The 17,457-nt window shown below is 44.3% G+C and overlaps 1 protein-coding gene across 5 annotated transcripts in view; it reads right to left on the reverse strand.

Annotated features, from left to right (window-relative positions):
* The window catches only part of DDX31 (DEAD-box helicase 31), a 75,635-nt gene that overhangs the window by 35,709 nt on the left and 22,469 nt on the right, over positions 1 to 17,457 (reverse strand). For all 5 annotated transcript variants that reach the window (XM_024252102.3, XM_054520765.2, XM_024252101.3 and 2 more), the window contains 4 exons: positions 16,401 to 16,636; positions 15,471 to 15,647; positions 11,574 to 11,633; positions 1,436 to 1,486 (listed from right to left, as the gene is read on the reverse strand). In XM_024252102.3, the coding sequence (XP_024107870.3) occupies positions 1,436 to 1,486; positions 11,574 to 11,633; positions 15,471 to 15,647; positions 16,401 to 16,636 (524 nt within the window). The remainder of the gene's footprint in view (positions 1 to 1,435; positions 1,487 to 11,573; positions 11,634 to 15,470; positions 15,648 to 16,400; positions 16,637 to 17,457) is intronic.

Here is a 17,457-nt window from a genome sequence, read left to right on the forward strand (position 1 = left end):
GTGAACAGTGGCCAAGCTTCCGATAAACGAGACGTCTTCTCATTCCAGTATCTCCTTTTTAATTTTACTTCTCCACAGGTCTCTTCATTTTCTTATTTGCATCTTTTCACTGCGGTGACTGGATGAGGTGAAAATGTAGGCAGGTGGGGGTAAATTTCTCCAGGATGACCACGTGACCTTGGCCTACTTCCTTGGTAGACAAGGCCACAGGGTGAGGTGTCCAGAAGACACTGGAGGGGGTAAGGATGAAGGGGCTCCCTGCGCTGTGGCCAGAGTCTACCTCTGATGCCAGGCCACCAGGAGCAGGCCCCAGGAGCTGGTCCCCACTAGCCTGCAGCAGCCCCACTCAGTCCTTTAGAATGACGGCCATTCTACAGAATGCGGACAGGTGAGGGGCAGGTTCCCTGCAGGTAGGGACATGCTTCTGCTTGCATGGAAAGCACTGCCAACTCAGAGAAAAGAGCAGACTCTATCACTCATTACGATGGATAATGCACAGCATTTTATGTTTTCTTTGGCAATAACTTTGTCATCATTAAAGCTAACTGACCATCCACTTATTCTTCCTTTTTTTTTTCCCTTTGATGCTACACATATCAGAGATGAGGGCCAAGGTCAATATAATGTACGGGAGGCTAGGCATATTAAATGAATCAATATTCACAATATAAGCTCTAAATGATCAATTCTGTATGTCTGGCCTCCCGTACATTAAAATTGTCATTGCCTTATCTTCAGTTCACTCTGTGGCCAGCAGGAAAGAAGACACAATGCCTCCAGTTCTAAAGTGATCATCTGCAGTGAGCAGATCAGACATCCTGGCCAGTGACAGGCACGCAATCCCACTAAAATGTGAATAAACCATGACTCACGTCAACAGGGCACGTGTCCCCCAGCCCCCACACAGAAAGGCTTAAAAATACCATTCTGTAGACTAATGAAAAGAAAAAACAAAGCTAAAACCACCAGACTCTAGTGCTAACACCTGTCCCCTCTGGCAAAGCGTCTAAGGCTAGAGGTATGTGTAAGGTGCTGTCAGGAGCTTAGTTGCTCCCTGCAGGTCAATGGACATGGACACGGCTCTCACAGCCGAGCCACCTCCTTCTGGACACAATGAGGCCTCCCAGGGACCGAGGCAATTCCCGTTATTTTCAGGTTGTTGAAATTTTGGTTTGTGACATGAATTAGTCTAGAAGCAGGAGAGCCTGCCACCTCCCTCTCGTGAACGCACATTCTGGCTGTTTTGCTGCAGTGGTGAGGTGGGCTGGGTTAAGGAAAGATGTCAGGGGAATTGAACAGATAAGGCTGGTTTGCTGCCTGGTTACCAGGGCAACACCCAAGAGGATAATAATAATTATTCTACTTAAAGCCAATGCATTGACTCATGATCATATATTCCTGCCTAAAGCTTACACCTTAACAACTAAAAAATTACCTGAACAATCCACGTGACTTGAGGGAGATCTAAGCCCCGAGCTGCAACATCCTTTAAAAAAGAAAAGAATATGGTTTAACACTGAGTTTCTTAACCTTTCTGGGGTCCTGGATATGTTTGATAATTTAATGCAAACTCTGAGAGTTCACCCGCCCACAGTACACGCACATTCGGGCATACACATATATGCCCAGTACACACACACACACACACACTCCTGCATACAACTTATATGCCCAGTACACACACACACACACACACACACACACATATATGCCCAGTACACACACACACACACACACACACACACACACACACACACACACACACACACACACACACACACACACTCCTGCATACAACTTTAGGGGGCTCAGGGACCTACTGCAGTCCTTTTGTGGTTAAAAATTCTGATTTAGGGGCAAATTCTACAGAACCCATTGATGAGGGAGTCACAACACCCTTTGCTAAAAGAATCGACAGGTTAGCCTAGGAACTTAAACAGTAATTATCAGTTGTGTAATGTAAAGAACTCTGAATTCTTCTAGCATGTTTTATTGATTTACATTTTATCTGAAAAACCACTTGATGAACACATTCATGGATTATCACTCCCCGCCCACAATTATGAGCAACGCCTAACAACAAGCTGGCCTTGAGGTGTGTTCTGGAACATCTCCCCTCAAGGCATTCGCTGTGGGAGTGAAGTGCGAGGTATTTACTGAGGATTTTGCTTTCTGGCCTCAGAGAGCAGCAAGGATCTAGTAATCCCCTACCCCCATCTCTTCTGGTAGCTGGATTAGAATACAGGCCAAGCCCATTAATCACTTCAAAGATTTAGCTAGATAGCTGAAAAACTATAAAAGCAATGGAGATTTATTTTTTAATTTTATGTATCTTTTTGACTAGTCACCACCCAAAGAGCAAAAATTCTCTACTCTCTCTAGTCTCTCACCATTCTAGCAGACTAGAAAGTGGGAATTTCCCTGACTTTAGCATACATCTGTACTCAGCATTCATTCTTCAAGAATAACAGTCATAACAAGAGTGTCCCAGTCAACATTTACTGAACACTTACTACCCACCACACACTGCGCTGAGACCTTTACCTGCGTTATCTTGACTAATCCTCAAAACAACTATTACCCCCATCTGACAGATGACAAAACCAAAGTTAAGAGAGATAAAGTATTTTGGTTGGGGACACACAGCTGGGAAGTGGAAATAATCCTCGAATCCAGGTCTGCTTTGCTTTTTCAAGGCCATATTATATTATACCGCATTTCACCATCAAAAATGATCCCATGTCCCTCATATGCTGCTGGTGGGAATCCCTATGGCAGGGAATTTGGTAGTATCTAGCAAAATTACACGTGCATTTGCTCTTGACCCAGAGCAGTATCACTTCTAAAAGTCCACCCAAAAAAAGATACACTGACAAAAATACAAAATGATATAGGCATGAGGCCATTCATTTCAGCACTATATATAATTGTAGATCTAGAAAAAAACTGTCAACCAGCAGAAGACAGGTTCAATAAAATATAGCAATATCTCATATAACAGAGTACTATACAGCTATAAAAAGAACAAAGATTTCTATATACGGATATGGAAACTCTAGGATATATTTTGAGTGTGTCTAGTATGCTTGTGTAAGAAGTTGGGAAAATACAAACATATTTGCTCATATTTCAGTAGGAAATAATGATGGGAAGAACCCCCAAAGCTTAAAAAAACAGTTATCGCCAGGGGAGGAAGAGGAAAGGAAGGACAGGATAAAGATGGAAGCTACGCTTCCTTTAATGAACCTTGATACTTTTGACTCAGACCGAAGTGTCTTGGCATAACTTAAAAAGATAAACAGCTGTCACTATAGGAAATACAGAGTATCACTTATGACATATTCTCGCCAAACAAAATAAAACCTGAAACCTAGAACCTAAATCTAATAAAGTCTCTAGATCCAACTACTAGTTTACAGGAAGTATGGGAAAGAGGAACATGTTGAACACCATGAGGACACAATTAGCCAAATCCTGAACGTAGGGTATTCTAAAAGACAAATGATCTGGTTTCTTCAACAAAAAAGTTAAAGAAAAATAAAGGAGGGGTAACGACACCCAAAACACATTAAATAGGCAGATAGAGAACCAATGCCTTGATGGAGGCTCACAAAACCACCAACTGTGGTTATCTCTGGACAGAGAGATCTAGGGGGATTTTTACTTTTCTCTTTGTGTTTGGCTTTAACAATGAATTCTTATCATTTCCCATACAATTTTTATTTAGAAAAATTTAAACCTACAGAAAAGTTAAAAGACTAGTACAATCTAGATGAAGGAGATACAGATGTAACTCCTTCACCTAGATTCCACCACCACCAGTCTTTGGCCCATCTGTGTTCTATCTACGCAATGCCCACGCATACATACACATATGCAAGCACATTTTTCTGAACCATCTGAAAGTAGGTTGCAAACATCATGACAATTTAACCCTAAATACTTTAACACATACCTCCTAAGTAAAAGGACACTGATCTACATAACCACAACACCATTATCACACCTCAGAAAGTTAATGCTGAATAGCATTTTCTAATAAACAGTCCATATTCAAATTCTCCAACTGTACCTAAGATGTCTTTTTTTTTTTTTTTTTTTTAAAGATGGGGTCTCATTCTGTTGCCCAGGCTGGAATGTAGTGGCACAATCACTGCTCATTGCAGCCTCAACCTCCTGGGTTCAAGTGATGCTCTGGCCTCAACCTCCTCAGTAGCTGGACTACTAGAGGTAAGCTCCACCACACCCGGCTAATCTAGATTCTTTCTGCCCAGGCTGGTCTTAAACTCCTGGGCTCAAGTGATCCTCCCATCCCAGCCTCCCAAAGTGTTGGGATTACAGGCATGAGCCACCACGCCTTAACATGCCTTTTACAGTTGTTTTTCTTTCCTAAACTAGGATCAGATGGTAGGTCACGCACTCCGTTATGTCTCTGTAGACTTCCTTAGTTTGGAACCATACCCCTGCCTTTGATTGACTTACTTTTTCGATGTCTGTCATTTTTTAAGAACATCAAAATGTTCCTGAGGACATCGGACAACTGGATTTGTCTAACTGCTTCCTCATGGTAAGGTTGTGGTTAGGCTTTCTGGCACAAACAACCTCAGGGTGGTGTGTGCTTCCCATGGTTCCATGTCGGGAAACACACTGGGGCAGTCTGTCCTGTATGGGTCCCTCTGTTGCGAAGGTGACTTTCTCCTTTGTAATGAGTAAGTAACTGGGGAGTTACACTTTGAGACTATGCGAATAGCATGGTCCTGTTTCCTAAAACCTTTCACCCAAGGCTTTTAGCATTTACTGATGGTCCTTGTCTGTACTGTTACCTTAATGACTCTTTAAGTCTATCATTCCTTCCTTCCATTTCACAGCTCTGGGATACTTTTGTAAAAACAGCCCACCCCCAACCCACTATTAAGTATCACAAAGGATTCATATGTACATAGCTTTTTTTTTTTTTTTTTTTGAGATGGAGTCTCGCTCTGTCGCCCAGGCTGGAGTGCAGCGGTCTCGATCTCCTGGACCTCATGATCTGCCTGCCTTGGCCTCCCAAAGTGCCAGGATTACAGGTGTGAGCCACTGTGCCTGGCCTGTACATAGCTTTTTTGAAAAACAATAATACTATGCGAAGTTTCTATAAGAAACACACTCCCGGTGGGCACAGTGGCTCACACCTATAATCCCAGCACTTTGGGGGGCCAAGGTGGATGAATCACCTGAGGTCAGGAGTTTGAGACCAGCTTGACCAACATGGTGAACCCCATCTCTACTAAAAACACAAAATTAGCCAGGCATGGTGGTGCATGCCTGTAGTCCCAGCTACTTCGGAGGCGGAGGCAGGAGAACTGCTTGAACCCGGGAGGCGGAGGGTGCAGTAAGCCAAGATTGCGCCATTGCACTCCAGCCTGGGCAACAAGAGCAAAACTCTGTCTCAAAAAAAAAGAGAAGAAGAAAAAGAAAAGAAACACACTCCTGCTTCCCCCAGCGTCAGAGGCAGGACTTGAGGGAGACACCGCCCCACCATCACTCCCCCACCGGGAGTGTGTTTCTTATAGAAACTTCGCATAGCATTATTGTTTTTCAAAAAAGCTATGTACAGGCCAGGCACGGTGGCTCACAGAAAGACCACTGAGGGTACCTCAGGATTTGTCTGCCTTCACTCGTACCTGAGATTTGCAGGTTTCCTTTGAATGCTGGCTAGGCTGCATTTATAAGTGTGTAAGCAGAAGTTAAATGCACTAAAAGTGTGTCAACCACCCACAAAGTGTTTTCAGACAGCTCCCACAGGCTCTGGAAGCTGAAAGCTGATGTTGCAGAGCTGATGCCTTTGAGAACACAATTTAGGATGTTCTCTATCTAAAGGGGAGCGGGAGCCGCTTTCTACACCAACTACAGTTTATGTTTTTAGAAACACTGATGAGTTCTTACATCTGCAAAGCTCTTGTGAAGAACTGATTTCTTTAAGTGCACTGCAGTGGGAGATACACGTAGGCACGGGCTGCTTGAGCTTCACAGACATGCCTTGTAAAAATTTAATGCTCATTGGCTTAGTAAATTCAACCAGCAAACACTAAGACTCTAAAGACTCTAAAATAACGTGTGACGTTCATGAAACTCACTGTGAGTCCAAACACACTGCAACAGTGAGTGATGAAGGGCGCCAGCAGCCTGTCATTGTGTCTTCAAGCTCTATTTCCTACTTGGGTGACCTAGCTCTGGGCAACAGGCTAAGAAACAATCTTCCGGTCTCCCACTAATGCGTGTGTTGGGGGAACCTCACTGACGGCCAACCACTGCCCAATACTCCTTGTTTTCTCTCCCCCAGATTTAACTCAGCCATTTCTTTAGGCTACCATAGTGAATAAGGAGAAAGAAAGGCAAGTCCTAGTCTAGGAAGAGAGAACTGGACTGCTTGCTCCAGTCCCACTTAGGGGCTGTCCAATCCGCGTGGGTCAGTTTGGCAAGCTGAGCCTCAGCTGCCTCGCCTATAAAATGGCTGGGAGAACCATGCTATGTACATCATGAGGTTGTTGCTAAGATCAAAAGAGACCACGTATATGACAAATATCTTGAGACCTATAAATCTCAGTATTCTGAGATTCTGTAATTCTCACTTATCCTGGTGAAGTAAGAACTGGTATCATGGCAATTAGGCAGAGAAGTGATTTCAATGTCTCTGTACTCTCCTCCTCCATCATATCTCATTCTCTGCCCCCACCCCACCCTGGGAGAGGTCCCAGGGAAGGAGCAGAGGCTCCATCTCCCTGGAGCACAGTCAGCCAGCTACATCAGATCAACAGATCATGACCCACCAAGACTTGGCAGAGGATTCTGTTCTGTCTGCTCTTGAACTTAGATGTAGCTTCATTTTATTTCTTTAAGCTAATTAGAGCAAAAGAATTGCTAAAGTCAGTTCTGAAAGACACTCAACGGTGAGGCCTTGAAGGCCCTGGGCCTGACAATTGGCTGCCTCCATGAGACCTAGGAGTACAGATGGAAGGCAGCTTGCTCAGGTGCCAGCCTGTCAGTTGGATTAAAATGACTCATTTATTTACCCAAGAACCTCACAAAGTGCTTTTACTAACAGGGAGAGGGGGCCCGCCGTCTCTCTGAGAAGGGACGCAGCACACTCGCCTCTGACGCCTTCCCGGCCTGCCAAAAGTCATTATTGCCGTGTGTGGAAAGCCATCAGCAGGGTCCAGGCCCCCGTTGTCCGGGTGACAGATTGGGCTGCGTAATCAGAGGAGGAAGGAGAGAGTGCAGAAGCTGTCAGAGGCGAGAGATCTTGGCTGGAGCCGCCAAAAAACTGGCAACATGAGTTAGCGTAACTGAGTAAACAGCAAACAATCTCCAAATGATCTTTCCATTAACAAAACAAAATAAAATGAAAAAGATATACTTTACCTAAAAAGCATACCCCAGAGAAAAGCACGAAAGTCTACATTTATTTGGGGCACAGAACTGAAATTCTGTGACTCTTCACAGCCTTATCTCCTTTGTCTCCTAGCCTCTTGGCACGGTGGAAATTTCCCAGGAGGAGAGGAAATTAAGAACTGCACAGACAGAACAGTATGCTTCAAGCGGAAAAAAATACGGAGAAGGTGGAGGAAAGCAGCACAGGTGATTTAGGTTCATCTTCTGAAAAAGAAATGCATGCGCCGGACAGCCAAGGAGGATGCCAAGGGACAGTCGGCGCCCAGGGCGGGCTGCAGCTATCTTTCCTTTCTGGGAAAAAGGTGACTGCACTCCATCCAGGGACAGTCAAGGAGAGCCACCCGGAGACCAACAGAAAACCTAGTGTCAGCCTTAAAATCAGGTGGCTTGGAAATTCCATTTCCCCGCCATTCAGTGGTACTTCTCTTTATCAACTCATCAACATAATGATGGTATTAAAAGCAAGGTTCCTTTCCTCTGGCTTAGGGTGAGTTCTTCACTGTAAGTAGGAGGAAATAACATTTTGCAGATAATCCAGTGTCTGATATCTGATCCCTTTAGTTGCTTAATTCCACTTGGGAAAGTGGGCTTTGAACTTCCAATGACTCCTTCCTGCTCATCCCTACTTCCTACTTAACTTGGCTTTTTCTTAGATCTAGTTTTCCAGAAGACACGAAATTACATTGTGAATGTGTGAGGACTCCTCGTCTTTCACAAACTGATTTCTTTCGCCCCCAGCTATGCTTTGCCTAGACTCCATCTTACCATTGTCGCACCTTTACTGAACAGCCACATTACACAAAGCCACATTATCAGGACTTGAGAGCTGCATGAAATTAAAAAGGTCCCTGCTTTTGAGATGTTTATAATGAAAATGAAATAAAACACACACATGCACCCTTAACTGTTCCTAGCAGGAAGGAAAATGGGGTGGGGGACTTTTTAACCATAAAGGAAACAGCATAATTGTGAACTTTTGTGTGGGCACATCGCTATTTCCAAATTTTCATAAAGACATTCATTCTGGCCTTGTTAAAAGGATCTCGGGATGATAAATTAAAATGGCAAAAGGCACAGTATAAAAGGGGGGAAAATCCCCACGTAACGATTAACAACACGATTCCTCTTTATCAAAAGAAGCCAATTCTCCATCTGTCTCGTCCTGAAGTGGCCCTCGTTCCTCATTAACACCAAGGAGGCTCCTGGAGAGTGTTCAGATAGCCTGGCAAGCAACAGGCTGCTTAAAAGGACGCAGAGTGGCAGCATCTCCCCCAACCCAGGCATGATCTATTACAGCGTGTGTGTTCCACTCGCCCCGCAGCTCTCATATGCCAGAAGCGTCAGCTAGAGCAAACAAGCATGGAAGAAGGGACAGGAACACCGAGAGGAAGCGAAGAACTTCCCACGACTGGGAACCGGCGCTCCTGTTCTGGCCCAGCAACCGAGAGAAATGAACCCCACCCAGCTCTTCTCCAGTCATCTTCACTACACAGCAAAGAGAGTCCCCAGAAGATCGGCATGCTGGAGTGACCTGGACTAGAAAATGAACAAAGACTGAGGGCTTTAGAGAAATCAGGCTGTGGGCGAGGGAGAGTTCTCCTTCCATGTGGCACCTGGGACTGGCAGGGTGCAGAGGGCTGGGAGGTACTGTGCTTTGCCAAGACAATGGCATTCTTTGTCTAGCTGATACCACGTGCCTGCAGGTATCATCAGCCAGACAGAATGAGGAAAGTGATTGTACGCTTTTGACCTCACTGAGAATTATATTAACTATTTCAGAAAGAATAATCTTTTCTTCCATGCAGAGCTATTAAAATACAAACGACAGAACTTCAGATACCTGGAGTTTTCTTTAAGGCTTACAGCTCACTCATGTCTGTAAAGTGTTTGCATACTAGGAGACTCAACAATTTCCGAGGGATAAATCCAGCATGTTATGGGTCAAAGATAAAATATTCTGTCCCTATCATAACCCAAACTCCACCCCAACGGTTCCTACTGCTTTCTATTTCAATATTGACAGTCCAGAACATTCACTTCTCAGATAACACCAGATGAATGAAAAACTTATTCCCAATGAGCAAGTTATTAATCTCTGTCTTTAGAAAAACACACACACTGATAGCTCTTAACATCAAGTTTCTTGGGCCCTGTCTAGTGCCCCCAATTTGATCTACAAAACCAAGCGCCTACTGCATGCCAGCTCTGTGCTAGACACTGGGATAGAAATGCAAACAAATCACAGTCCTTGTCTTCATGATGCTTACGACCGGCTGGGAAGGCACGTAGACCAGGCGGGATGATCATTACGGTGAAGAAACGTAGGGCGCATTGGGACGGCCCCATGGGGAAGAATGGGGGAGCTCCTGAGTTTCATTTCTCTTAAGACATAAAATTTAAGGGGAGACCTAAAGATGGTTTAGTCAAAATCATGGTAGCGTTTCAGGCAGAGGGACTAGCATGAATCAAGGCCCCAAAGCCAGAAAAAGCCAGACGATACATTCCAGGACTGAAAGAGGGGGCTGTTTTGCTGAAGGGTAGGGAGCAAGGGGGAGTAGGGTGAAAAGAGACAAATAGGGGTCAGGTTCCACAAAGTATTGTTAGATATAATAAGAATTTTTGACAAATTTCTTTCCCCCGCTTTTTTTCTTTTGAGACAAGGTCTCGCTCTGTTGCTCAGGCTGGAATGCAGTGGTGCAATCACAGCTCACTGTAGCCTCGACCTTCTGGGCTCAAGTGATCCTCCCACCTCAGCCTCCTGAGTAGTTGGAACTACGGGCACGTGCCACCATGTCTGGCTAATTTTTATTCCTTAATATTTTTTGTAGAGACGGGGTGTTGCTATATTGTTGCTCAGGCTGGTTGTGAACTCCTGGGCTCAAGCGATCCTCCCACCTCGGCCTCCGAAAGTGGTGGGCTTGTAGGCATGAACCACTGCGCCTGGCCCAACAAATTTCTTTATTAAGTAGATTATTTGGAATTAATCTTCACTAGAGACCATGCATAAAGATGGTTTTAGAACAAGCTCGAGCATCTGACTCGTGGATGGGCCTCATAAAGGGAAGGACTTGGTCAGACACAGATCTCCTCAGGAGGCAAGTATTCCATGGTTACAGCTCTCAGGTCTGAATGAGTGTCTGCAGGGCCACTGTTTGCCTTACACACGAGAACCGACACTGTGATAAGCAGGTTACCAATAAGCCCCCTCTTGCAGATAAGCACACATATATAAACACACAAGAAACTATGCTGCACTCATAACAGAAACTCTACACTTAGACAGAAAAGTCTCCATTGCCTTTAATACTGAATATGGAATACAAGTTCCTTAAAAAGTAATTGCATCAAATGTGGCCTAGATGGGCATTCAAACAGCTTAGTATCTTTGTTTCTACCCAGCACTTGTTCACTGGATTGACTAAATTTATGGTACAATTTCATTACTGTGTATATAGGGACTTCTCCAATAACCAGCTGGGGATTAAGTTACATCATCCAAGATCGAACAGAGAAGGCATTTTAATCTTTGGAGATAGCAACAACTACGGCAAAGTGAATCCCCAGGCTGGGGGTAGAGAACACTGAAGGTTTGAGTTTTTAATCTCAAAAGAGCACAAGAGGCATGAGTTTAAAAGGTCAGTGTTGTGCTGGAGGAGGCAGCTATCCGGGACTGCAGAGCCTGAGGCTGAGGGAGCTGGCCCTGAAATCACAGGACAAATGATAGTCGGAGACAGCAGCAAATAAAATCAGCCCAAATGCACAGATTTTCCTTTAAGAAAAGGTGAGCAGAGGCAAGCAGAGTCATTTTGTTGTGGAAAGACTTTCTCAGCTCTAATTACTCCCGATAGCTGTAATTTACAAGTTTTTCGTGGATAGAAATCTCCAAGATTCACACATTTTCAGACCAACAGCTGCCACTATTAGTGAGCAAATTGCCAAGTCTTCTGCACGGTGGTGGCTGGCTATCTGTGGCCCTGTCAGGTAACAAGAAAGAAGTGCAAAGAGGCCAGCCCCACCAAGGGGCCCCTAGTGTTACTGGGCCCTGTAGGACTGACCACAGGACAAACTGTCAAGAGATAAAAGATTACACAGCCATTACAGAAATGTATTAGCCTTCGCATGGAACACAGGAGGATACGTACCGTGCAAAGAAGGACGCCTCTTCTGGAATGTGAAAATTCCTGAAACACTGCTGTTCTTTCCTACAAAAACAAGGAAAAATAGAGCCTTACAACTCAGAGACAAACTCCAGCAAGGTAGGCTTACATCTCCCTAGCTCTCTCCATCTCCTACTGCTAGAGCTATTTTCAGGCACAGAGAGGTTTGTCAGCAAAGAGGAAGAAGTGGATTCTTTACATCTTCTAAGATGACCCTGTACCTAACAGGACCGGACTTGAGGCTACAGTCAAGTAGCAGGCGCTTTGAGGGTGCATTTTTGTGAGACACTACCAGGGCAGGCACACTCTCCAGGAATGGCCAAAAACAAGAACAAGAAGGCACAAGTTACTGCATGCAGGGCTCCAAGCCTGGGTGCAATTTATTCTAAACATTCTCCTACAAGTGCTCTGAAGGAATAAAGAATAACCAACCTTCTCTACAGGCAGTTTTTTAAAAGATTAAATATTTATAAAACTATGTATTTTAATTGGAGAGAAAATATATTTACATTAAAGGAAGAAAATATAATACCACTCAAGGCAAACCACCACTACTACCGGGGACATCTTGATGTTTCCCAAGTCCCCCTTTTATGCATAACATAACCAAATATGCAGCTTTCCAAGAAAAAAAATGGCATCCTACTATTTATACTATTAATATGCTCTTATATAGCAACAGAATATGAACATCTCTTCATGCCAATAAGTATCCAAAGACCAGGTCATCTGTTGTGGTGAAATAGTATTCAGCTAAATGGATGCACCATTATTTATGTGACCAACGTTGTATTACTGGCAATTAAGGTTGTCTCTGATTTTTTTTTTTTTTTTTTTTTTTTTGAGACAGGGTCTCATTTTGTCACCCAGGCTCACTGCACAATCTCAGCTCACTATAACCTCCACCTCCCGGGCTCAAGTGATCCTCCCACCTTGGCCTCCTGAGTAGCTGGGACTACAGGCATACACACAATGCCTGGCTAATTTTTGTATTTTCTGAAGAGACGAGGTTTTGCCATGTTGCTCAGGCTGGTCTCGAACTCCTGAGCTCAAACAACTCACCAGCCTCAGCCTCCCAAAGTGCTAGGATTACAGGCGTGAGCCACCTCGCCCTGCTGATTTTTTAATATTGCAATCAATATTGATAAACATCTCTGTAAATAAGTCACTGTGTAGATTCTTAATTACTCCCTTAGGTTAAATTCCTAGAAACAGACTTGCTGGACCAAAAGGTGAGCATCCTAGAACGCTTTCAGTATGAGCCTGAAACGGTGCATTCTGAGTGCTCTTCAGTCATGACGCTCTATGCACTTGAGTTGGTCACATTCACTCGTCAGCAGCAAATACAAAGAAATAGAACCAAACTACTCAAAATCTGGAAGAAAGTAAAGTCTCTGCCGCTTTGGCACAGTCACTTGGTGCTGTGGCATGTCTTTCTGGTCTTTCATGTGCGTAGATTTTGTCCATGGCTGGAAGCCCGGGGCACACCTCACTGAGTACACTGGATAAAGACATACAAACGACAAACATTCATCGAGTGCTCACCATGTACCAGACCTCACACATCTGAACTTTGCTAATCCTCACAACAACCCTATGTGTAAGTACCATCATCACCCCCATTTTCCAGAAGAAAAAAACTGAGGCACAGACAGGTTAAGGAACTCGCCCAAAGGACACGCACACCTGGTAAAGGGCCAGAATGATATCCGAACCCAGGGAGCTGTGTTCCAGAGTCAGTGCTCAGACCCTCAAAAGGACAGATCCATTTGTCCAGTCTGCTGCACGGTCTTTATAAACGATCATTTTTAATGGCTGCATCGTAGAATCAAAATCAGAAAAAAATCAAAAAGTTCATAAAAGCTTATGAAACACCTTAAAGACTAGTTATGATGCATTCAGATTTGGGGTAAGAAAAAAAAAACCTACCAAACTCTTAGACTTTCATCACAACTACCATGCAAATAGTAACGTCTATCCAATGCTCGTCAACTTTTTTAGAACCACGTCAACCACCTAAGGAGACGACGCTAAGGCCTTGTAGGATAGTGGCCAGGGCAATAAGTCGGGAAAATTTAAGTGGGACTGTTTCAGCTTAGTCTGGAACAAGAAACTTACCCCTAATACTTACAAAATAAAACACAGGGATACTATAACCTCCTGTCTTCCACTGCAAAGGCTAAATACTACACAGACATTCTCCTTTTTAAACTATAAAAACACAATTTTAACTATAAAAAAAAACTTTAAAATTATAAAAAAAGAACTATTCCTGAAAGACAGATAAAAATAATAGTAATAAAGACGCTTAACATCTACTGAGCACTTCCTGTGTGCTAGGTCCTGTACAGAGCGCTTTGTCTGCATTAACTCAGTCAACCTTAAAGGAAGTACAATTATTATCCCCATTTTAGAGACATGGAAACTAAGTCACAGAGAGGTTAAATATTTACCTGAGATTACACAGCCAGCAAGTGACAGCCAGGACAAGACCACAAGCAGGGTGCCCCAGAGGGCACAGCTATAAACAGCACACTAGACTACTCCCCTGTTACAATGTGAGATGAACAGCCTCTGTATAATGAAGCTATAGACTCTTATGTGTGATCTATTACAGCGAATTCCTAGACCATTCTGAGTCCATACCCAGCTCCCCCGAATCACGCCTGGATCAACGCCGCAGAACGCCTCTGGTAAAAACGGATTCACGGGATTAGTAAACAAAGCTTAAAACAAAAACAAAACCCCAAACCATTAACGGTATTAAATAAATAAAACCAACAACTTTGACTGAATCAGGGATCCAAGGGTAAAGACCAAGAGTTTACCTAATGCGCAAGGGCTGAAATATTCAGGGATTTCTATATAATCTTGTGGCAAATAACCCATGTCCTTGAGTGACCTTGAACAACTTCGCTTTTCTGGGCCTCTATTTACTTAATTATTAAAACAAAAGAGCAAAAGCAAAGAGAGGCTGGACTTGTTTAGGATCGTGTCAAACCTCTAGTGTCCCTTTTAGCTCTAAAAATGTTATGATCTTTTAAGCAGGCTCAAGTCAAATCTCATTCTGATTTCTAGTTTCCCTTCACACTTTCTAATTTTCGAAGCTGCCTGGTAACCTCTCCTCTAGGGCAAAATGGCTCCTATTTCCGAGTCTTGCTCGTCCTTTCTTTCCCAACTCCAGTGAGCATATCTCACTCCCATACTCCACCCTGACTCCATAACAAATGGCCTAGTTAAGAGTGGAGGAATGCAACTCACACAGCTAAGTCCCAAAAATAGGGGAAATGTTGTACTCTTCTTCCTCAATAGAAATCTTACTCCGTGCCGAGAAAGAACTGGGAACCCGAAGCCCCTTTGGTTCACAGTACCCTCTCCCAACCGAAAGTGTTCTGAGTGCAGCGCTGTGTCTTGTTGACAATGACAGCAGCCGTGCTCAGCAGTACCATATGGGATCCACAATTTAGCTCCATTAATGCTCTTAATTTGAAGACATCAAGCCCTAATTACACACTGGGTACTAAAAAGGCAAAACCCTTCCCTGGTGCCAGCTACTTAGTGGTACTCTGTTGCCTTAACAGCTGGTTGAGGTAGATTCAGGCCAAGTCGGGGCCTGTGAGCTCTCTCGGGTGGAAGAGACCAGCTCCTGGAGCAAAAGCAAATGGGAACAATAGACTCCCCTTGCCCCCATCAATCCAGCAGTGTGATCCCCTCTAGTTCCAGTGGGTCACCCATTTTCGTCTCATTCTTGACTTGCCCAGTGGAGTGTGCAAGGGTCGTAGCCATTGCTGAGCCTAAAGACCAGGTTTGCCGGGCTCAGGTTCGCCCCCATCTCCACGTGGGGCCGCAGTGCTGTCGCTGCACAGGGAGATCAGTGCTCACCTCCTGTTCCATGCCGCCATGCAGCCGTAGGAATTTTAATTGTGTGGAGGCAGATGGCAACTGCCCTGATGCCGGCGCCCCTGAGCTGCTCAGCAGGGTCTGTAGGAAGAGGCTGTAGTGGAACTCCACCAGCTCGCAACTTGAGAAAAAGACAACCATCTTCTGGTCTTTCTCAAACTACATCGATACAAAGGGAGGAAAAACCGACATATTTTAAGATTAGGTGACGCCAAAATGAATATTTCTCTAAACTATACAGTCATGCTGACCCCCACTTGGAAATAAAGGTGACTATCTTTGAGTTATTTAAAAAAACAAAAACAAAAACAGTGATACTCCACTCTACAAAGAATGCAGGAGAGGAAAACGACACAGCTATTATTTCAAACAGGTTTCCCTTATCTGACAAAAATAAACACACTTTGAAGCACAGCTGTGTGGGAGCTCCGTTCCCTTTATTCGCCCAGGGCTTGCCACATGCAACACTACCTGGCTGAGACCCTACATATGCAGAAAATCTTCACCCTTAAGCCCTTCCACTTACTATTTTCTCACATCTCAGAGAGTCATCACAGAAATCTCGTAAATAAATACACAAATGCCAGGACTCTTGGAGAAACATGAGCACAAGCCCCTATGTCTGCCTCATATTCAGCTGTTCCCGCCACCTGTGATGCTCCTAGTATCAGTCCCAGGAAAGGTATCGAGGACATTTCAAGCTGAACATCATAGCTATCATTGACCTCTGATTCTTTACCATAATCCTAAAACCTGACTGAAAGGATGTATATCAAAGTCTGCATCCGGAATGCAGACATAAGTTGGAAAACCTCTGATTTGTGGTGTCTCAACTCATTGCTCCCAATGGTTTAACACAAGAAAGCAGGCCTTTCTTCCCTGAATCAAGTCGGCTCTAGCCCACAGTCCCACCTTGCATTTCTGAAGGATGAAGGCTGCTAGGCAGACAAGCCTCAGTTTGCTGGGAACCACAGTCACGTGCTGCTCGAGACTCTCCGGTATTGCAAAGCTGTCCAGCTCGTCGCCAGCTGGTGGAGTACACACCTCCTGGACCGCTTTGTCCTTTGGGCTCAACTGGTCATGGCTCTTGTCCAGGACAGAAATACTGACTGGATCATGCAAACTGATATCAGCTAGCCGCGTTACACCTTGGATAAAAGTGAGAAGGGCAAAGCAGACAACAAACACACTGTGAAACTGGTCACAAAAGCGTACCCCCTGTACAGCACCCACCCATGTATGTTAGGACTACATATGTTACCCCATGGGTATCACCAAGTCCCAGCACTGATCTGCCCTAGTGCCAACGTGTGTGTTGTGGGGAGATCTACCAACATTTCCTTCCACAGCCTAACAACCAATCTGTACCAACGTTCTATAAACACTCACCTATGGAACAGCGTCCAAAAGATAGCAACAGATACTGTGACCACCCTCACCTCCCAAAAGGGTTCTCTGGTCAAGTAAGTTATGGCAAATCTTGGATTTCAAAGGTTTCACAAAAGCTTTTTTGCTATTAGCAGCCCTCTCAGGGCCTTTATTGTGTTAATGTGCCCTGAGAATATCCAAGGGAGGGATGTGGGGCATTTCTCAAACTTTCTCGACCACAGAATCCCTTTTTCGTGAATTATCCCTCAAAAATTAGAACATGGGGAACTGTGAGGGACCACATGCATGGCATCTGGTACATGCACATCACAATGTGGCCCAATAAATCAAGGAAACCAGACACAAAAACGTGAAAGCTGCACTGCTGGTCAATGACTCACTGTGTGGGGTGGTTCTGGTGGAGTGATACAACTTTTCCAAGCCTTCGTGTTCCCAGTGATAAAAAAGAGAGCTAAGAATTTCCATCTCACATGGATGGAAGACAGAGAAGAGCTTCATTGATATATTTTTTAAGTTCAATAGCTCTATAGGAGGAAGAGTGATTACATTAAAAATGCACTCAGATAAGAGGTCATCATCT

This window comes from Pongo abelii, chromosome 13 (genome assembly GCF_028885655.2).
Source record: "Pongo abelii isolate AG06213 chromosome 13, NHGRI_mPonAbe1-v2.0_pri, whole genome shotgun sequence".
In the NCBI taxonomy this organism is placed as follows: Eukaryota; Metazoa; Chordata; class Mammalia; order Primates; family Hominidae; genus Pongo; species Pongo abelii.